Below are 18184 nucleotides of genomic sequence, written 5' to 3'. Positions count from 1 at the left end.
GCACATGATTCTCCTTATGGGGACCTGATATGTTTAATATGCTGCTGAGAATATAGCCCAGAAGAAGCGTATAGTATAGCTTTTATTTTGGAAAGAGACATTTCTCTGTAATAAACTCTCTTTTCCAAAGATGAGGGATTTCTCCATCAGATAGATTTATTTTTTTATTACTTTGTTGTTTCAGCAACATTAAATTTAAAAACTGTACTTTTGAGTTAAAATATATATTTATAATTTTAATAAATGACAAATTAAAAGAGCATGAACATTTTTTTTGTATCGAAAAAATATTGAACCGTGACACCAAAGTATCGAACCGAACCGTGAATTTTGTGTATCGTTGCACCCCTAATATATATATATATATATATATATATATATATATATATATATATATATATGTGTATATATATATATATATATATATATATATATACATATATATATACATATATACATGGACCCTCAAGCTCCCAGGCCTCTAGTAGAGGACCCGAGCTTGAAGGATTGACCGCCCACAGGGGCGAGTGGGGAATTTTTTTTTATGTATATACATATATATATCTATATCTATATCTATATATAACATTGCAATGACACATTACATACACATGCACGGACCACAATGAGTACACTGAGCACATCACTTGGTCCAGAGTAGATCAACGTTCAACGTTTGTTTAAAATCGTCTCTGTCACATTGGTTGTTTACTCGACAGCACGCTCTAAGTGTGGTATAGAGTTTCTCCTAAAGGCAGAAACTGAGTGTGACCTCTCTGATACAGGTTTTCTCTGACTGAGGTTTCAGGTTTTGTTGAGCCAGCAAACACCACGAAAGCCTGACAATGTTGAGCTGACTTCATGGCTCACCCCTCAGGTCCAAGGTTACAGAAAACAAATAATGCTCATCTGTAACCCAACAATATCTGCTCCATCACAGCAAGCTTATTTCAAAAACAATATGACACACTGCATGTGCTTTAATTATAACTTCATCCTAACAGCACATTTTCAGCAGTGATGTGACAGCATCTCGTACACATCGCTGCAGTTTAATTATACACGTTAACAAAGGCGACATTAACGTGAAGCACCAGCTAGAAATCAACACATGTAGTTTCACACTAAAAGAACTAAAGAGGTAGCACTGTAAGATAACAAGAACAGAGTCTGGCATCAGAGTGTTTTAAATACAGGTTTGTAAAGCTTGCTCTAAAATGAGCATTAACAACTCTTAGTACCAAAATATTAAAAAGCTGATGTCAAGCTCCTACTGCAGGTCTGATGGTTTGTTTAATTTGTAGGCAGCATGTTGCTCACAACTTTTGAACTGAATTTTATAGACTGACACATGTGGTGAATCCTCTCTGGTTGGTCTGCTGGACTGATGACTTTGAAGCTCATACTGGTTCAATTCAAACAGAATGTAATCGTTAATCTTGGTAAATATATTTTTTTGAGTAATAAACTTAAATGTACTCGGTGAAAATAAGCCTGTATCCCTGCTTCATTCATTACTGCTTCATTTCACGATCAAAGTGTGATGGTTCATTTGCTTAACAGTTTCACAATCAGCAGTTACACAGTAATACTTAAAATGTCTCTTCATTTCCAAAGGTTTGTTTTTCCTACATCTTTGTTTACTACCACTGTGGATCTGCTTGAATCTTGAATAAATCCTGTCCTCCTTCTGTGGGCTTCGTAGCGCTTTAAAAGTCACACAAATACCCAGTTTTTTCTTCTGAAGAGAAGTCAACAGGGAATGTAAACACTTGTCAGCTTTGTCGATAAATCAGGGCTCACAGGGGCTTCTTCTTCCACCTCCAACTCTGATCAGAAACTCATAAATGGACCATTCAAATGTTGCGTGCTGCTCCGTGTGACCCTCCAACAGCTATATTGCAGGACTGTAGCATCACGTTACTTCCTTGTTGTCCTGCTGTAGATTCTCAGTGAGTTTCAGCTTGGTTTAGTCTTCCTGATGGGTTATCAGTGCAGCATCAGTCTGTGATGAGGTTCGATTTGGCTTCATCACCATCTGGTCACAAAGCTCCTTCTCCTGAGGGCTCATTGGGATTTGAATGTCCCAATTACCTCTCTGTAGAAAAACAGACCAAGATATGGAAAACTTCACTAAACAGTAGATCATTTTACTTCACACTGAACCTCAAACTTAGTCTTTACTATGTGCATTTATGATTTAGGTGTCAGATATTCGGTAGAAACAATAATTATGTATCACCAGCAGGGTGCGCTAAAGTACTGCTGCTGTTAGGTTTGCTGATATAAATTGTGACTTCCTGGTTCAGATCTTTTACACCACAGGTATTCTGTCTGTGTAGATGAGAGGCAGCACTGACCAGAGACTGTGGCAGAGGCTCTTTGTGGAAATGTGTTTTACAGGTTTCTGGACGACAGTGAACGATGGACCAGAATAAAACAAACAGGAGTCCCGCCGTGATGATGACCGTCACCGTCAGGGTGGTCGGCGTCTTCCAGGCAGGAGCATCTGGATCTGCAGATGAGTCGGGAGTCAAAACCTTTTAGTTCACTGGATAAATGCTGGCTTTAAAAATGTCTGTTCAATGATATTAGATCAGAATTAGATTCAGACCTTTTAGTTCTTTAGGTTCTTTCTGGATTTTATAGTTTTTCTCTGCTTCTAATGTTCAGATATTTTTTAATTGAACATTTAATTATTTTGAATAATTGATGAGGAAACAAGGACCACTGTTTCCAAAACTAAGAAAAGCCTCATCTGGACAACGAGGAAGCTTCCATATTTTAATTTAATTATAAGCACAAATCTTGATGTTTCTGTGAAGTAAAGACTTTATAGGCAGATCATGTGGAATAAGAGAAGTGTTGGGAAAGGGAAGACTTTTATGAAATGCTTTATTGCAAAGTGATGAAGGTTTTAACTTCAACGCACTACCAGGTATTATGAAAAGAGAAACATCTCTGAAACTAAGAAAATATTTTATGAAATACATTTTAAATTAGGAGGATATTTGAGCATGACCTACAGATTTTATTTTAATTTAAAAACATGTTCAAAGTTAAAACATTTTAGGAAAGTAAGAAGTGTGTGTGTGTGTGTTTATGCCTGTACCTATGATGGACACACACTGGGTGTCGGTGCTGTTGCTGCGATACCCTGAGTTCAGCACAGTCTGCGCTGTGACGCAGTACACTGCTCTCTCCTGCAGGGCGGCGATGTGCAGCACCTCTTCCTCAGCGGGCATCGAGTACACGATAGCCTAAAAGAGATCAAAATAACGAAAATGTGAGTTTTTTATTTTAAACAATGAAACAAAGAATACAACAAATGCATAAAAAACAAAGCTTAAGCTGTGTCATTAAATTAAGTCAGAAAGGAGGAGACACGGAAAAAGAAATAGTGTAAGAAAAGGGACAAAAAGCAACAGTGTGGGGGGAGAAAACATGAACATGTGACAATAAAGGTGGATTAAAAGAAAAAAAAAGAAAGAAAACAGAAACAAGGAAAGGAATCACAATCCCAACGAAAATAAATAATCCAGGAAAAGAAAAGAAAGGAGCAAATGCAAGAATGAAAACATGAACTAGAAATAAAGAGAAAAGTAGAAATAAAGATCAAATAACGACCTGCAGCTTTTCGCCTTTTTTCCAAACGGTCACGTCGACGGTTGACGTCAGAGGAAGAGTCTCAAACGACACCTGGATGGCGTCGCCTGCTGACATCACTGTCATCTTTGGTACGGACAGTTTGGCTGCACACAGGAATCACTCTTTATTACTTCTATTAGAAAATGTTTTTTCTTGGTTCACAGGATCACAGGATCACGTGGGCTCTTCAAAGTAAGTCTCACATAATTAAAAATTCAAATATTTTACTATCTATCAGATATTTTAAAACCAAGGCCTCTTTCTTTCCTTTAGTGCCCGACTTTCTCTTCCTGCCTGACAGACATGTCTCAGCTGAAGACAAACATCCATAAACACACCGAGCATCAGCCGTAAAACAGACGTAGCTGTCAGCTCTCGTCTTACTTTGTCTCCTATTGAAGGCAGGGCTGAGTTTGGTCCAGGCGGAGCGCTGCGAGCCGCAATGCGCTCTGACCCGGATGTTGTAGTCAGAGTCTGATCCCAGGTCAGAGGTCAGGTCACAGTGACTGAGCGTGATGCGCTGGCACCCTGGAGCCTCCATCCACCTGCCGTTCTGATGCTCCAGCTCAAACTCTCTGCGGACGTCGAGCACAGAAAGTTTTAGTTTTCTTTTAGATATTTCTTGGGAACAGAACAGAGACTCTAAAAGTTCATATAACAAACGGATTTCTTCATCCAGCACTTTATGAATAATTTAGTCATATTAGTGACCAGCTGTTGCATTTCAGTCCAATTATCCCTGTTTTTAATCTCCATATTTTTGTTAATCTACCTCTGTTGTACACAGTGCTTTGAGTAGAAAGCGATATAAGAATCAGTCCATTTACCATCTTTAGATGCTAAACATCGGCTGTGTGAACTCATTGTCTCCTGTGGTTGAACTTTCTTCCTCTTTCTGAGAAGCTACAGTGAGGTAATAATAGATTCTTCTCAAGAAAACTATGGTGCTGGAGTTGAGAGCCTCAGACAAAGGAACATAGGTCTGAACTAGGGCTGCCACAAACGATTATTTTGATAGTCGACTAATCAGATCATCATCCATTGGATGTAAAACGTACAGCTTATTGCACCAGCAGCATCCGCTCTACTAACTAACTATCATTAGCTTACAGCTTTAAGTGTTTAAGGTCTGTGCTAACTAAAAATAAAGACAAGATGATAGTTTATTAAATTTTAATGAAATTTGCAGATTGTTTCGGTGAAGTTTAATAAACTCCTTGCTATCTAAAATATAACAGGACACCAGAGTATATTCTCCAGCATCTCACACTTCTGATAATCAGCTGTCTGCTTGACGTTTACTCAGCTGTGTAAAAACTATAACTTTAATCTCAGCCAAACCGATTTACTCAGGAACAAATACAATACTAAAAAAAGCCAAACAATAACATTTTTAAGTTATCTAAGTTATCTCCGAAAACGTCGGAGCTCTTTTGAAAATATGTGGTGTCTTGATAAACTGAGCAGATATTTGAGGTTTACACAGCTACATTCTCGCCTGAAAATATGTTAAATGTTTATTTTGTGACCCAGAAAGAATAATAAGAGTAATATTAAAACTAACTAGCTGCCGCCATTGTTGGAAACTGAGCTGGGCCGTGCTATGAATTCTGGGACACAGCTTCTTCTTCTTCGGGGTTTAACGGCAGCTGGCATCCTTGTACATGCAGTGCTGCCATCTTCTGTTTCAGTCCGTTATTACACTCTTAAATCCTACTACTTATTCCTGCGTCTTTTGGGATCTTACAAAGCTTCAAACGACGCGTCGACTATTAAATCAGTCGTCGATGATTTTGATAGTCGACTAATCGTGATTAGTCGACTAATCGTGACTAGTCGACTAATCGTGGCAGCCCTAGTCTGAACAAATACAACCAATAAACTCTGCAGTGTAACAGCTTCTTTGAGTGTCACTGTTTATAAATCTGTCTTTCCTGCCTCAGTGATTCCCCTCCTGCTACTCGCTGGGTAATTATGACAAAGTTGTTTTTATTAGAGTTGGGAGAGTTGGGACCAGGAAGGAGAGTTGCAGTCTTACACGCCTCTCTGCAGCTTCTCTCCTCCTGCTACCCCCCCAAAAACCCATCTCCATCGAGACTGTGTCTGCTTCCAAAAAGACAGAAAACAAACTAAAAACCAGCAACAAACAACTTAAACATTTACAAAGAAAGAACAATACAGTATCCACATCTGAACCAAAGAGTAAAACAGTGTAATGTGGATTATTAAATATTAGGTCTCTCTCCTCCAAGTCTCTGTTAGTACATGACTTAATAATTGATCAACAAATTGATTTACTCTGCCTTACAGAAACCTGGTTGCAGCAGGATGATTATGTTAGTTTAAATGAATCAACACCCCCGAGTCATTCTAACTACCAGAAATCTCAAAGCACAGGTCGAGGGGGAGGTGTGGCAGCAATTTTTCACACCAGTCTATTAATTAATGAAAGACCAAGACAGACTTTTAATTCATTTGAAAGCCTGATGCTTAACATTTTCCACCCCAGCTGTGAAACTCAGAAACCAGTCTTACTTGTTATCATCTATCGTCCACCTGGGCCTTACACAGAGTTTCTGTCAGATTTCTCAGACTTTATATCTAATTTAGTTCTGAGCTCAGATAAAATAATTATTGTGGGTGATTTTAACATCCATGTTGATGCTAAAAATGACAGCCTCAACATGGCATTTAATCTGTTGTTAGACTCAATTGGTTTCTCTCAAAATGTAAAAGAACCCACCCACCACTTTAATCACACTCTAGATCTTGTTTTAACATATGGCATAGAAACTGAACATTTAACAGTGTTTCCTGAAAACCCTCTCCTGTCTGATCATTTCTTGATAACATTTACATTTACAATAATTGATTACGCAGCAGTGGAGAGTGGACTTTATCAAAGTAGATTTCTTTCTGAAAGCGCTGTAACTAAGTTTAAGAATATAATCCAGCCACTGTTATCATCGTCAATGCCCTGTACCAACACAGAGCAGAGCAGCTATCTGAACGCTACCCCAACAGAGGTCGATTATCTTGTTAATAATTTCACCTCCTCACTACGTACGACTCTGGATACTGTAGCTCCTGTGAAAACTAAGGTCTCTAATCAGAAGTACCTGACCCCGTGGTATAATTCTCAAACACGTACCCTAAAGCAGATGACTCGTAATCTGGAGAGGAAATGGCGTGTCACAAATTTAGAGGATCATCATTTAGCCTGGAGAAATAGTTTGTTGCTTTATAAGAAAGCCCTCCGCAAAGCCAGAACAGCTTACTACTCATCACTGATTGAAGAAAATAAGAACAACCCCAGGTTTCTCTTCAGCACTGTAGCCAGGCTGACAAAAAGTCAGAGCTCTTTTGAGCCAACCATCCCTTTAACGTTAACTAGTGATGACTTCATGAACTTCTTCACAAATAAAATTTTTATCATTAGAGAAAAAATTACCAATAATCATCCCACAGATGTAATATTATCTACAGCTACTCCTAGTACCATTGATGTTAAGTTAGACTCTTTTTCTCCAATCGATCTTTCTGAGTTATCTTCAATAATTACTTCCTCCAAACCATCAACGTGTCTTTTAGACCCCATTCCTACAAAACTGCTCAAAGAAGTCCTGCCATTGATTAATTCTTCGATCTTATATATGATCAACCTATCTCTAATAATCGGCTATGTACCACAGGCCTTCAAGCTGGCTGTAGTTAAACCTTTACTCAAAAAGCATCTCTAGACCCAGCAGTCTTAGCTAATTATAGGCCAATCTCCAACCTTCCTTTCATATCAAACATCCTTGAAAGAGTAGTTGTCAAACAGCTAACAGATCATCTGCAGAGGAATGGTTTATTTGAAGAGTTTCAGTCAGGTTTCAGAGTTCATCACAGCACAGAAACAGCTTTAGTGAAGGTTACAAATGATCTTCTTATGGCCTCTGACAGTGGACTCATCTCTGTGCTTGTCCTTCTCGACCTTAGTGCAGCATTCGATACTGTTGACCATAATATCCTATTAGAGCGATTAGAACATGCTGTAGGTATTACAGGTATTGCACTGCAGCGGTTTGTATCATATCTATCTAATAGACTCCAATTTGTGCATGTAAATGGAGAGTCCTCTTCACACACTGAGGTTAATTATGGAGTTCCACAGGGTTCAGTGCTAGGACCAATTCTGTTTACATTATACATGCTTCCCCTAGGCAGCATCATTAGAAGACATAGCATACATTTACACTGCTATGCAGATGACACCCAGCTCTATCTGTCCATGAAGCCAGATAACACACACCAATTAGTTAAACTGCAGGAATGTCTTAAAGACATAAAGACTTGGATGGCCACTAACTTTCTGCTTCTTAACTCAGATAAAACTGAGGTCATTGTACTCGGCGCTGAAAAGCTTAGAAATATGGTATCTAACCAGATTCTTACTCTGGATGGCATTACCTTGGCCTCCAGTAACACTGTGAGGAACCTTGGAGTCATTTTTGACCAGGACATGTCCTTCAACGCACATATTAAACAAATATGTAAGACTGCGTTCTTCCATTTGTGCAACATCTCTAAAATTAGAAATATCCTGTCTCAGAGTGACGCTGAAAAACTAGTTCATGCATTTATTACTTCCAGGCTGGACGACTGCAATTCATTATTATCAGGATGTCCAAAAAACTCACTGAAAAGCCTTCAGCTAATCCAAAATGCTGCAGCAAGAGTCCTGACAGGGACTAGAAAGAGAGAGCATATTTCTCCTGTTTTGGCTTCCCTTCATTGGCTTCCTGTTAAATCCAGAATTGAATTCAAAATCCTGTTCCTCACATACAAGGTCTTAAATAATCAGGCCCCATCTTATCTTAATGACCTTGTAGTACCATATCACCCTATTAGAGCACTTCGCTCCCGCTCTGCAGGCCTACTTGTTGTTCCTGGAGTATTTAAAAGTAGAATGGGAGGCAGAGCCTTCAGTTTTCAGGCCCCTCTTCTGTGGAACCAGAAGAGGGGGATTCGGGAGACAGACACTATCTCTACTTTTAAGATTAGGCTTAAAACTTTCCTTTTTGCTAAAGCATATAGTTAGGGCTGGACCAGGTGATCCTGAATCCTCCCTTAGTTATGCTGCAATAGATGTAGGCTGCCGGGGGATTCCCATGATGCATTGAGTTTTTCCTTTCCAGTCACCTTTCTCGCTCTCTATGTATTAACAGACCTCTCTGCATTGAATCATATCTGTTATTAACCTCTGTCTCTCTTCCACAGCATCTCTTTTATCCTGTCTTCCTTCTCTCACCCCAACCAATCACAGCAGATGGCCCCGCCCCTCCCTGAGCCTGGTTCTGCTGGAGGTTTCTTCCTGTTAAAAGGGAGTTTTTCCTTCCCACTGTCGCCAAAGTGCTGCTCATGGGGGGTCATATGATTGTTGGGTTTTTCTCTGTATCTATGAAGCGCCTTGAGGCGACTTTTGTTGTGATTTGGCGCTATATAAATAAAATTGAATTGAATTGAATTGAATTGAATTAGCTTCATTTAAAGGAGCTTGAAACTATTCACATTTAATCCTTTGAAAATACACCTCTGCACGACTCCACCTCCTCCACCACACACGCAGCATTCCTCATTGCATTTGTTGTTTATTGCACGTCACTGAAGATTTAGCACAGTAATGACTCATGATTCAGTCAGAGTCAACCTGTTAGGTGACATTTATCACGTTTATCAGAGGATCAGAGGTGTGGCTGAGCCTGTCTATGGTTAGGTTTTGGTGTGAGTTCATAAAGCTTTTACATCAGGATGATTTTTGTCTTTAAATATTTAGAATAAAAAGCAGAGGAATAATTAAGTTTATGGTTGTAAAACTTTTTTACATCAATGCACACAGATGCATTGCCTCTGCATGCATCTGTGTGCTTTCACTGTTGGGGTGCATACACCCATACCTGAGCCTTACACCCATAGGCAGGTCTTACACTGCTGCTACGCCTCCAAAGCAGAAAAAGAGGGTGGAACCACAGGTGAGAGTTTTAGAACAGGTCTTATGATCTCACTGTTAGTGATTTGTTGGAAGTTATTTACTCGTTAATTTAAAGGTGTTTTTTAGACGTCTCTCTTGTGTTGCAGTGAGAAAAGACACTGAAATTCTCTCAGTTATGAAACTGTTACTGACTGAACAGCTGTAATCTTTGTGGCTTACACTCAGGTTGTCATGATTAGGCTGTGTGGCAGGCAGGAGAGGACCCAAACGCAAACTCACGGGGACATGGGGAATAAACTCAGAAAGCACAGCTTTATTGCTGGAAAGACAGATCACGAGTAATAATAATAATAATAATACATTTTATTTGAGGGCGCCTTTCAGAAACCCAAGGTCACCTTACAAAAAACACAATTAATAAAAGGAACAATAGTCATAAAATACATAAAATAAGTTAAAATTACAAAACAGAGCGTGACAACAGATAAAATCAGCATTAAAGCGAATAAGCCAGTCTAAACAGGTGTGTTTTGAGCTGTGACTTAAATACGGAGAGGGAGTCAATATTTCTTAGTGCAGGAGGAAGAGAGCTCCAGAGCGAGGAGCAGAGCGACTGAAAGCTCTGTTCCCCACAGTGATGAGGTGTGAGGACGGAACGGTAAGATGAGTAGCAGATGATGATCTGAGAGGGTGGGAAACAGTGGTGATATGGAGCAGGTCACACAAATATGAAGGAGCAGATTTATGGATACATTTGAACGTGAGAAGTAAGATTTTAAAGTTTATCCTGGCTTCTATGGGCAACCAGTGAAGCTGCTGGAGAACTGGGGTGATATGAGCACTTAACGGAGTACGGGTTATGATCCGAGCTGCAGAATTTTGAAGAAGTTGAAGTTTATGAAGGGACTTTTTAGGGAGACCAAATAAGAGGGAATTACAGTAATCAATACGGGATGTAATAAGACTATGGACAAGGATAGCAGCAGCATGGAGAGTAAGGAAGGGGCGGAGTCGGTTAATATTACGTAAGTGGAAGTAAGCAGACCGGGTTATGTAATTAATGTGAGACTGGAATGAGAGAGTATTATCAAGTATGACACCCAAACTCTTAACCTGAGGGGAGGGAAGGGTGGGAGAATTTTCATTGTTAATGGAAAAGCTGTGGGATTTGGTTAGGATAGATGGTGTACCAACAAGTAAAACTTCAGTTTTATTACTGTTAAGTTTGAGGAAATTGGAGGAGAACCAGGATCTAATCTCAATAAGACAGTCTGAGAGGGAGGGAGGTGGGAGGGATGAATTGGGTTTAGAAGAAAGGTAGAGCTGGGTGTCATCGGCATAACAGTGAAAGTTTATATTATATTTTCGGAATATATAACCAAGAGGAAGCATATAAATAATGAATAAAAGAGGCCCCAATACTGAACCCTGGGGCACACCAGCAGAAACAGGATAGAGAGTTGAAGAATGGGATTTAAGTTGGATAAACTGAGTGCGGTCTGATACAAACCTAAACTGGGAAAAACTAAATATAAAGCTCACCAGGAAACACAGGGAGAATCACACACAACATGAGGGAGACGCAGACATAAATACACAGAGGGTTAACGAGGGAAGTGGGAGCACACGGGGAACACAGGTGACGCTGATAATCATAACAAGACACGGCAGGAGTAAATGCAACACTGACGGGAGACTGTCAAAGTAAAACAGGAAGTACACAGAGGTTCAGACAGGAGGAGAGAGAGCACGGACATAACGGGAAAACATGGAATAAAACACAAGGAGGGGAAACAAGGCTTCACAGATACACAGAGGGTAACCAAATAAGGAACATCTTAACTAAACAACCTAGGAACCAAGGCATAAATAAAGAACAAAATACAAAACACACGAAAACTAAGAATACTGGGCCAACATGGCTCAGGACCATGACACAGGTGACTTATGAACAGAGAATTGTTTTTAAAACTAGAATAAAGCACTAAGCAAAAACACTTCCATCCAGCTCTGAACACAGACGTACCTGCTGATCATTCTTTGCTCCTGTTGTTTTAGGTCACATGGTTAGAATTACATCAAGAGCAACATCTCCCTGTCAGGATCATTTAGTTTCAGCTGTCGTTGTATACAAATACAAGTCTAGTCCTTTATGTTCAGTCAGCCTCTAATCTGCGTAGTTTAAATCTGTGCTCTCAGTCAGAGAGTCACCTCCTCTCCATCTCCACCTCACAGACACCTCAGTCAGAGCTTCATCCAAGCCTCATCTTCATCTTCACCACCACCTGCATCTACACTCTGTGGCGTCCTGTCCTAAATCTTCTCACCATGTTTCAATTCTTCAGTGATCTCTCTGTATTGAACTACAGGATGAGGCTGACTTTGAGCTCCAAACTGTTCTTACTAAAATTCATATTTTTAAAAGTCATCATCAGTTAGTTTTGTGTGTGACTTTTTAATATGTTCTGTTGGGGACTAGTGTAAGCAAATATTTGATCAGCATTTTTTACAATACTTACCCCTGATACTGGACAGAGTACTGAAGTGTAGTGTTGCATGAAGCCTGCAGGGGGGGCCACCTCAGCATGTGTCTCATGTCCACAGACTCCATGAAAACGCTGCTGGGAGCCGGTAGCGTCCAAACATCTGCAGGCACAGTAAAATGTCAGATCGAATGTTATAAATCAGGTATCATAAAAAATGTAATATTAAGTCAAATTTAATATGAGCAGAACACGTCCTGATATCCTCTGTTGCCATGTGACTAATCAAAACATCAGATGGATATTAAAAAAGGAAATTGAAGCTGCAGACACGTATGAACCCAATCTAATCTAATACTGTTTGCCTGCATCTCATCGTTACACACACTGAGTTATTAGTCAGAAGGTTCACTCTGTGTTTGGTTTTTCCAGTTTTCTGATTGGTTTCATTTAGTTTGGGAGAAATATATCTGGTCTTAACCATGTGAACGTTCATATTCGCTGCATTGCTGCACTGACTGTGCTCAAGCTATCGGTGTTTCCTTCTTACTGGTAGTTACTATTGCCACTGACCTCCCACTGCAACAAGTTAAACTACAGTAAAACTATAATGGGGGAAAATCAAGTGTAGGTCTAGACTGATACATTTACTCACTAAATCATCTTTTGGCACCAAATGGTATTATAGTAAAATAAAACCAACTCCAGTTCAGCTGCAGCATAACAAATAGAGGTTTTTGACATTAAGACACAATATTTGTTCTTCAATTTGGAAAATGTATCTATTTTTAACCTCTTAAGCCCCAACGCCCCCTGATACGGGGGCAAAAAGCAGGAGATCAGGTAGGCTTGGGGCTTAAGAGGTTAAATGCATTCATTATAAATTGTTATCATTAAGTAAAGTTTCAAAAAGCCCAAAATAATAAAGAAAAGTTCATATATGTCAGTTTTTACTTCACTTGGCCTGCTGAGCCCAGGTGAGAGTAGTGTACACTCTACACGGTGTAACAGGAATAGTAATGATCACGAGCATCCATGATGAGCAAAGCACACTCGTCTTGGCTTTGCTTGCATGTACGTGACAGAGCGACTGTCTGCGTCGGCTCCACAGACGTCAGGATGAGGGGAAATAAGGCAGGTTGGTCTTTTCAAAGCGGGTTCAGTGAAGAAGCAACGGAGAAAAGGAAACTCAGTCATTTTCATTTATGGTCAAATTAACTGTATTATTAGTTGGTAGATGTGATGAAAACAACATTAAAAAATAACTATTGTTAGAAGTTACACTTATTCAAAAGGCTTGAATTAATATTTTTTAAGATCTACTGGATATTAGGGGTGGGGGAAAAAATCGATACTGTGTAGCATGGTGATATTTTGTTTGCTAATAATGTATCGATACAGGGACAGCAGAAATCGATATTTTGTTACAAAAAGGTTTTTGTGCTCTGACTTCAGAGCATGTTGATCCTTTTTCTGAGCAAGAATCCTGACATTCCTTCACTGTCCAAATGTGACAGTTTACTTATTTTAATTTAAGACATGTTTTATTTTAATTAAGTTTAAAACTTTTTTATTTAATGTAAAATTATATTTTGTTTTAATTTACTTTCAAATTCTTCAGTTGCTGAAGGGGCTGCATAGTTTTCATAAACTGCATAGTTCAGAATAGCTATAATTGTACCAGATGGTTGATTCAGTTAAGTTGGACTAGACTGTAATACAAACCGTTCAGTTTGTCAACAATCAAACTGAAATGAGAGAAAGACTGAGTGTGAGACTTTGATATTAGATAAAATGAATATTGATAAAGTTTACCTTTATGTACAGAATCTGAATATCGCAAAATATTTTAAAAAATTGCAATAATATCGTATCGTGGGATGTATGGTGATTCCCACCTCTAGTGGATATCAGACTGGACACTGATGAAGCTGATGTTCCTCCTTCAGTGACTGTGGCGCACGAGAATCGAGTGTCTGATTGGGCAATACATGAGTCCACTTACATGTAAGATCTGCAGTGGACTTTCTTGTGTAGGTGTCACTTTTCTATTACTGATGTATTTTCTATTTTACAAATTTTTTTGGGGGGGAGGAAACAAAGATGGGCTGTAATTATTTAATAACTCATAAATCTGAGTAATTTTGTGGTGGCTTAGGCTGACGTGTGTGTGACACTGCTGCTCACCTCAAATAAGTCGACTCCCTGAACCTGCATCTGTCTGCTGTGTTTGCCCTGTTGACACCTTCAGGTGCATTTTTAATGCAATTATCAGATTCTTCATCTGTGGTAGATTTTACTAGAAGACCTCCAATTATTTTGATGTTTAGTATTTATTTATATGACTAATCATACTCATCTGTACTCATACAATTTATGCATACAGTCGTTTTAAAGTTCTTTATGAATAAAGATGATGATGATGATGATGATGCTCACTTGGCTTTCACTCAACAAACATGAGATAAGACAGATTCCTTCAGTCATGTTGTGACATCACCGGTGCAGCCAAGCTTGTTCGTCTGCAACAGCTCAACTAATTAAAATGTAACAATAAAAGGCATTACGCACATTTCAGGGCTATTATAACATAATGCAGTGTTACGCCCACAGCAGTTTCAACATTATCAGATAATGTCAGAGTTGTCCGTTCAGTTTCATTCTGCCACATATTAAATTTAATAAAATAAAAACAGACATAAGTAGTCGTAGTTAAAAGTTTGTGCAGCGTAAATAAGTTACTGTTTATTATGCGAGCTGGCAGCTATAAAATCACACAAACTCCTGCTTCATGTGTATGTGTGGAGCGTACACCGTAACTGCACCTTCACGGGGTTCACAGGGAGGTCACAGAGATACGATTGACCTCCGCTGGTGATTACTTCTTATTCTACAGATTTAAAAATATATTACGTTGTGTTAATATAGATAAGAATAGACACATTTATGGTAAATGGCCTGTATTTGTATAGCGCTTTACACTACACACAATCATCCACACATTCACACACTGGTGATGGCAGCTACATTGTAGCCACAGCCACCCTGGGGCGCACTGACAGAGGCGAGGCTGCCGGACACTGGCGCCACCGGGCCCTCTGACCACCACCAGTAGGCAACGGGTGAAGTGTCTTGCCAAAGGACACAACGACCGAGACTGTCAGAGCCGGGGCTCGAACCGGCAACCTTCCGATTACAAGATGAACTGCCAACTCTTGAGCCACGATATATTTATAAGTAAGTGAAATCATTTCCAGCTGAAACATGAAGTTGACATGTCCATTAATAACTTAGTAACTATGATGCCGTTATCACAACAATGTGTGTTTGCACACAGACTACTTTCACTTTAGAACCTAAGTGGTTTTTAACTCTTATGTCGTGTTTTAATGTTTCTACAACAGTTTTATAAACTACAATTTTTTAATCAAGTATCCAGATTTGTGTGTGTGTGTGTGTGTGTGTGCATGTGTGTGTGTCTGTGTGTGGACTCCATAAACCATCCCATTTAAAAAGAAATCCTGGTAAAGCAGCAGCCAGACTCCCTCCTGGGGGATTTTCCAGCCTGATGCTGCAGAGCCTTCATGTGATCGTGTGTTGGGCTCAGACAGAAATCAGGTCTCTGTGTCAGCTGAACGTAAACTCACCATCTGTGAAGTTCAGCAGGGTCATCATCAGCAGCAGGAGACCGACAGTCATGACTGCAGCACTTATCTCCAGACCAGAAGGAGAAACGAGCCCGTCGGTTCCTTCATAGCCGAATCTGAGCAGGTACCTGCACACAGGCGGATCGTTACTATGAGATTAAAAATCCAGATCTCTGTCAAAATAACCCGGATCCTTCTGTGGTCACTCAGGTCTCGAAGACAATTGGAAGATCACAGTGAAATCGCAGGTTTCAGTTCGTCTATCGTCTTTCTCCCAAACTCTTGTTTCAAACTCGTCTCTCTGTAACTCGGCTCTTCTCTGACCTGCAGAGAGGAGCCGGTGTGTTCGGATGCTGAGGGTTATTTGGGGCGGCAGATCCGGTCTGACCTGTTATGATTTCCCTCAAGGCGCACAGCTGTCAACAGTAAATCACTGGCTTAACTCATAACGCGTCTGTAACACAAACAAAGATCATCAACGCTGATTGTTCTCAGTATTAACACGGTCGGTACATAGTGCTGCTGTTCCAGTGCAAACAAGAGTCTGAGTGACACACCAGCCGGTTTCTGAGGTCAGATTTTAAATGTACATCATGATCTTATTTTCTGTTCAGTCCACATAGTGAGTAAGCAGATGAGCGGCCCTGACCCAGCCTTTTAGAAATGAATGCTTCCTTTAACTAACATCCTCAGATTGAATTAACAAGCACTCGTTTTCAGCTTCAGCAGAGGGAATCCTAATCTCTCTGGAAGACATTTTATCCATTCGTTCACTTCATCCAGATGCTGTGTCACCTCAGCATCTGGTGGTGTGCAGAGGGGGACACACTAAAGAAATGTGAGTTAATTTCTGTCATAAAGTTTCAGGAGTTATGGCCAAAATGCAAGATGACAAGGCTGAAGTCAGCCAATAAAAAGCAAGCCTGAGCATGAATCCAAAGCAGAGACCAAAAATGCAAAGAGAGACATGCAGGGAGTCAAACAAGCAGAAGACAACACAATTCAAGAACACAGCCAACCTGAAGCTTATAAATACACAGAGGAGCTAATGAGGGATAGTGGCAACTAGGGCTGCCACAAACGATTATTTTGATAGTCGACTAATAAGATCATCATCCATTGGACGTAAAACGTACAGCTTATTGCACCAGCAGCATCTGCTCTTATATAACTATCATTAGCTTACAGCTTTAAGTGTTTAAGGTATGTGCTAACTAAAAATAAAGACAAGATGATAGTTTATTAAATTTTAATGAAATTTGCAGATTGTTTCGGTGAAGTTTAATAAACTCCTTGCTATGTCTGTGAAGGTTCTCAGTCATCCAGGTCATCGTAGTCAAAGGAGCTTGCAAAGAAAAGCGTCTGGACTTCTTTAAGTTACTTGAAGACGTTTCACCTTCATCCGAGAGGCTTCTTCAGTTCTAAGGTCAAATGGTGGAGAGTCCCAGATATAAACCTGGTGGGAGTGTCCCCCACAGAGGGACAAAAGGACCCCTGATGTTCCTCTAATCGCCTGAGCCAAGGTGTGGAACTGGGTGTGGGTCCCAATCAGCCAGAGTTTCGGATAAGTTCATTGTGAAACCTGGCCCCACCTTATCATGCAAATTCCTGAGGTCAGATGGCCCAGGATGTGAGTGGGCGTTAAGGCGTCTGGGAAGGGATCTCAAAACTGGATTATAGATGGCAGAGAGTTGGTGTTGTAAACCACTGCCTCTGTTCAAAGATGGTCGCTCACAGTGGACATAGATGCTTCTTTCACTCCTCTTTCAAACCATCTGTCCTCTCTGTCCAAAATGTGAACATTGGCATCCTCGAAAGAGTGACCTTTGACCTTTAGATGCAGATGGACAGCTGAGTCTTGAAACTCCTTGCTATCTAAAATATAACAGGACACCGGAGTAAATTCTCGAGCATCTCACACTTCTGATAATCAGTTGTCTGCTTGACGTTTATTCAGCTGTGTAAAAACTATAACTTTAATCTCAGCCAAACAGATTTACTCAGGAACAAATAAAATACTGAAAAAAGCCAAACAATAACATTTTAAGTTATCTAAGTGACTTATATATCATGTTTAACCTGAGTAGCGAAAGACGGCGGTGGGTTTGAAAACGATTTCCCGGGAGTCCGGTGTTCTCACGGCTCTAGTTAGCCTAGCCCCCGGCTAGCTATCGAGCTAGTGGCTAACAGACGTCTCCGAAAACGTCGGAGCGCTTTTGAAAATATGTGGCGTCTTGATAAACTGAGCAGATATTTGAGGTTTACACAGCTACATTCTCGCCTGAAAATATGTTAAACGTTTATTTTGTGACCCAGAAAGAATAATAAGAGTAATATTAAAACTAACTAGCTGCCGCCATTGTTGGAAACTGAGCTGGGCTGCGCTATGAATTCTGGGACACAGCTTCTTCTTCTTCTTCGGGGTTTAACGG

General features: G+C 40.0%; 1 protein-coding gene across 1 annotated transcript; it reads right to left on the bottom strand.

The window, feature by feature from the left end:
* Positions 1-450: 450 nt before the first annotated feature.
* Positions 451-17250, bottom strand: crfb16 (cytokine receptor family member B16). Its single transcript, XM_085140939.1, has 7 exons — positions 15753-17250; positions 12142-12268; positions 4033-4223; positions 3628-3752; positions 3113-3260; positions 2361-2515; positions 451-2098 (listed from the first exon to the last, which is right to left on the bottom strand). Exons 1-7 carry the CDS (start codon positions 15802-15804, stop codon positions 1970-1972), a joined length of 927 nt encoding a protein of 308 aa, XP_084997065.1. The 5' UTR covers positions 15805-17250; the 3' UTR covers positions 451-1969.
* Between the last annotated feature and the right edge of the window lie 934 nt (positions 17251-18184).

This window comes from Neolamprologus multifasciatus, chromosome 18 (genome assembly GCF_963576455.1).
Source record: "Neolamprologus multifasciatus chromosome 18, fNeoMul1.2, whole genome shotgun sequence".
NCBI classification, from domain to species: Eukaryota; Metazoa; Chordata; class Actinopteri; order Cichliformes; family Cichlidae; genus Neolamprologus; species Neolamprologus multifasciatus.
The sequence above is the reverse complement of the archived record's forward strand: the minus strand, read 5'-3'. Positions and strand labels throughout refer to the sequence as shown.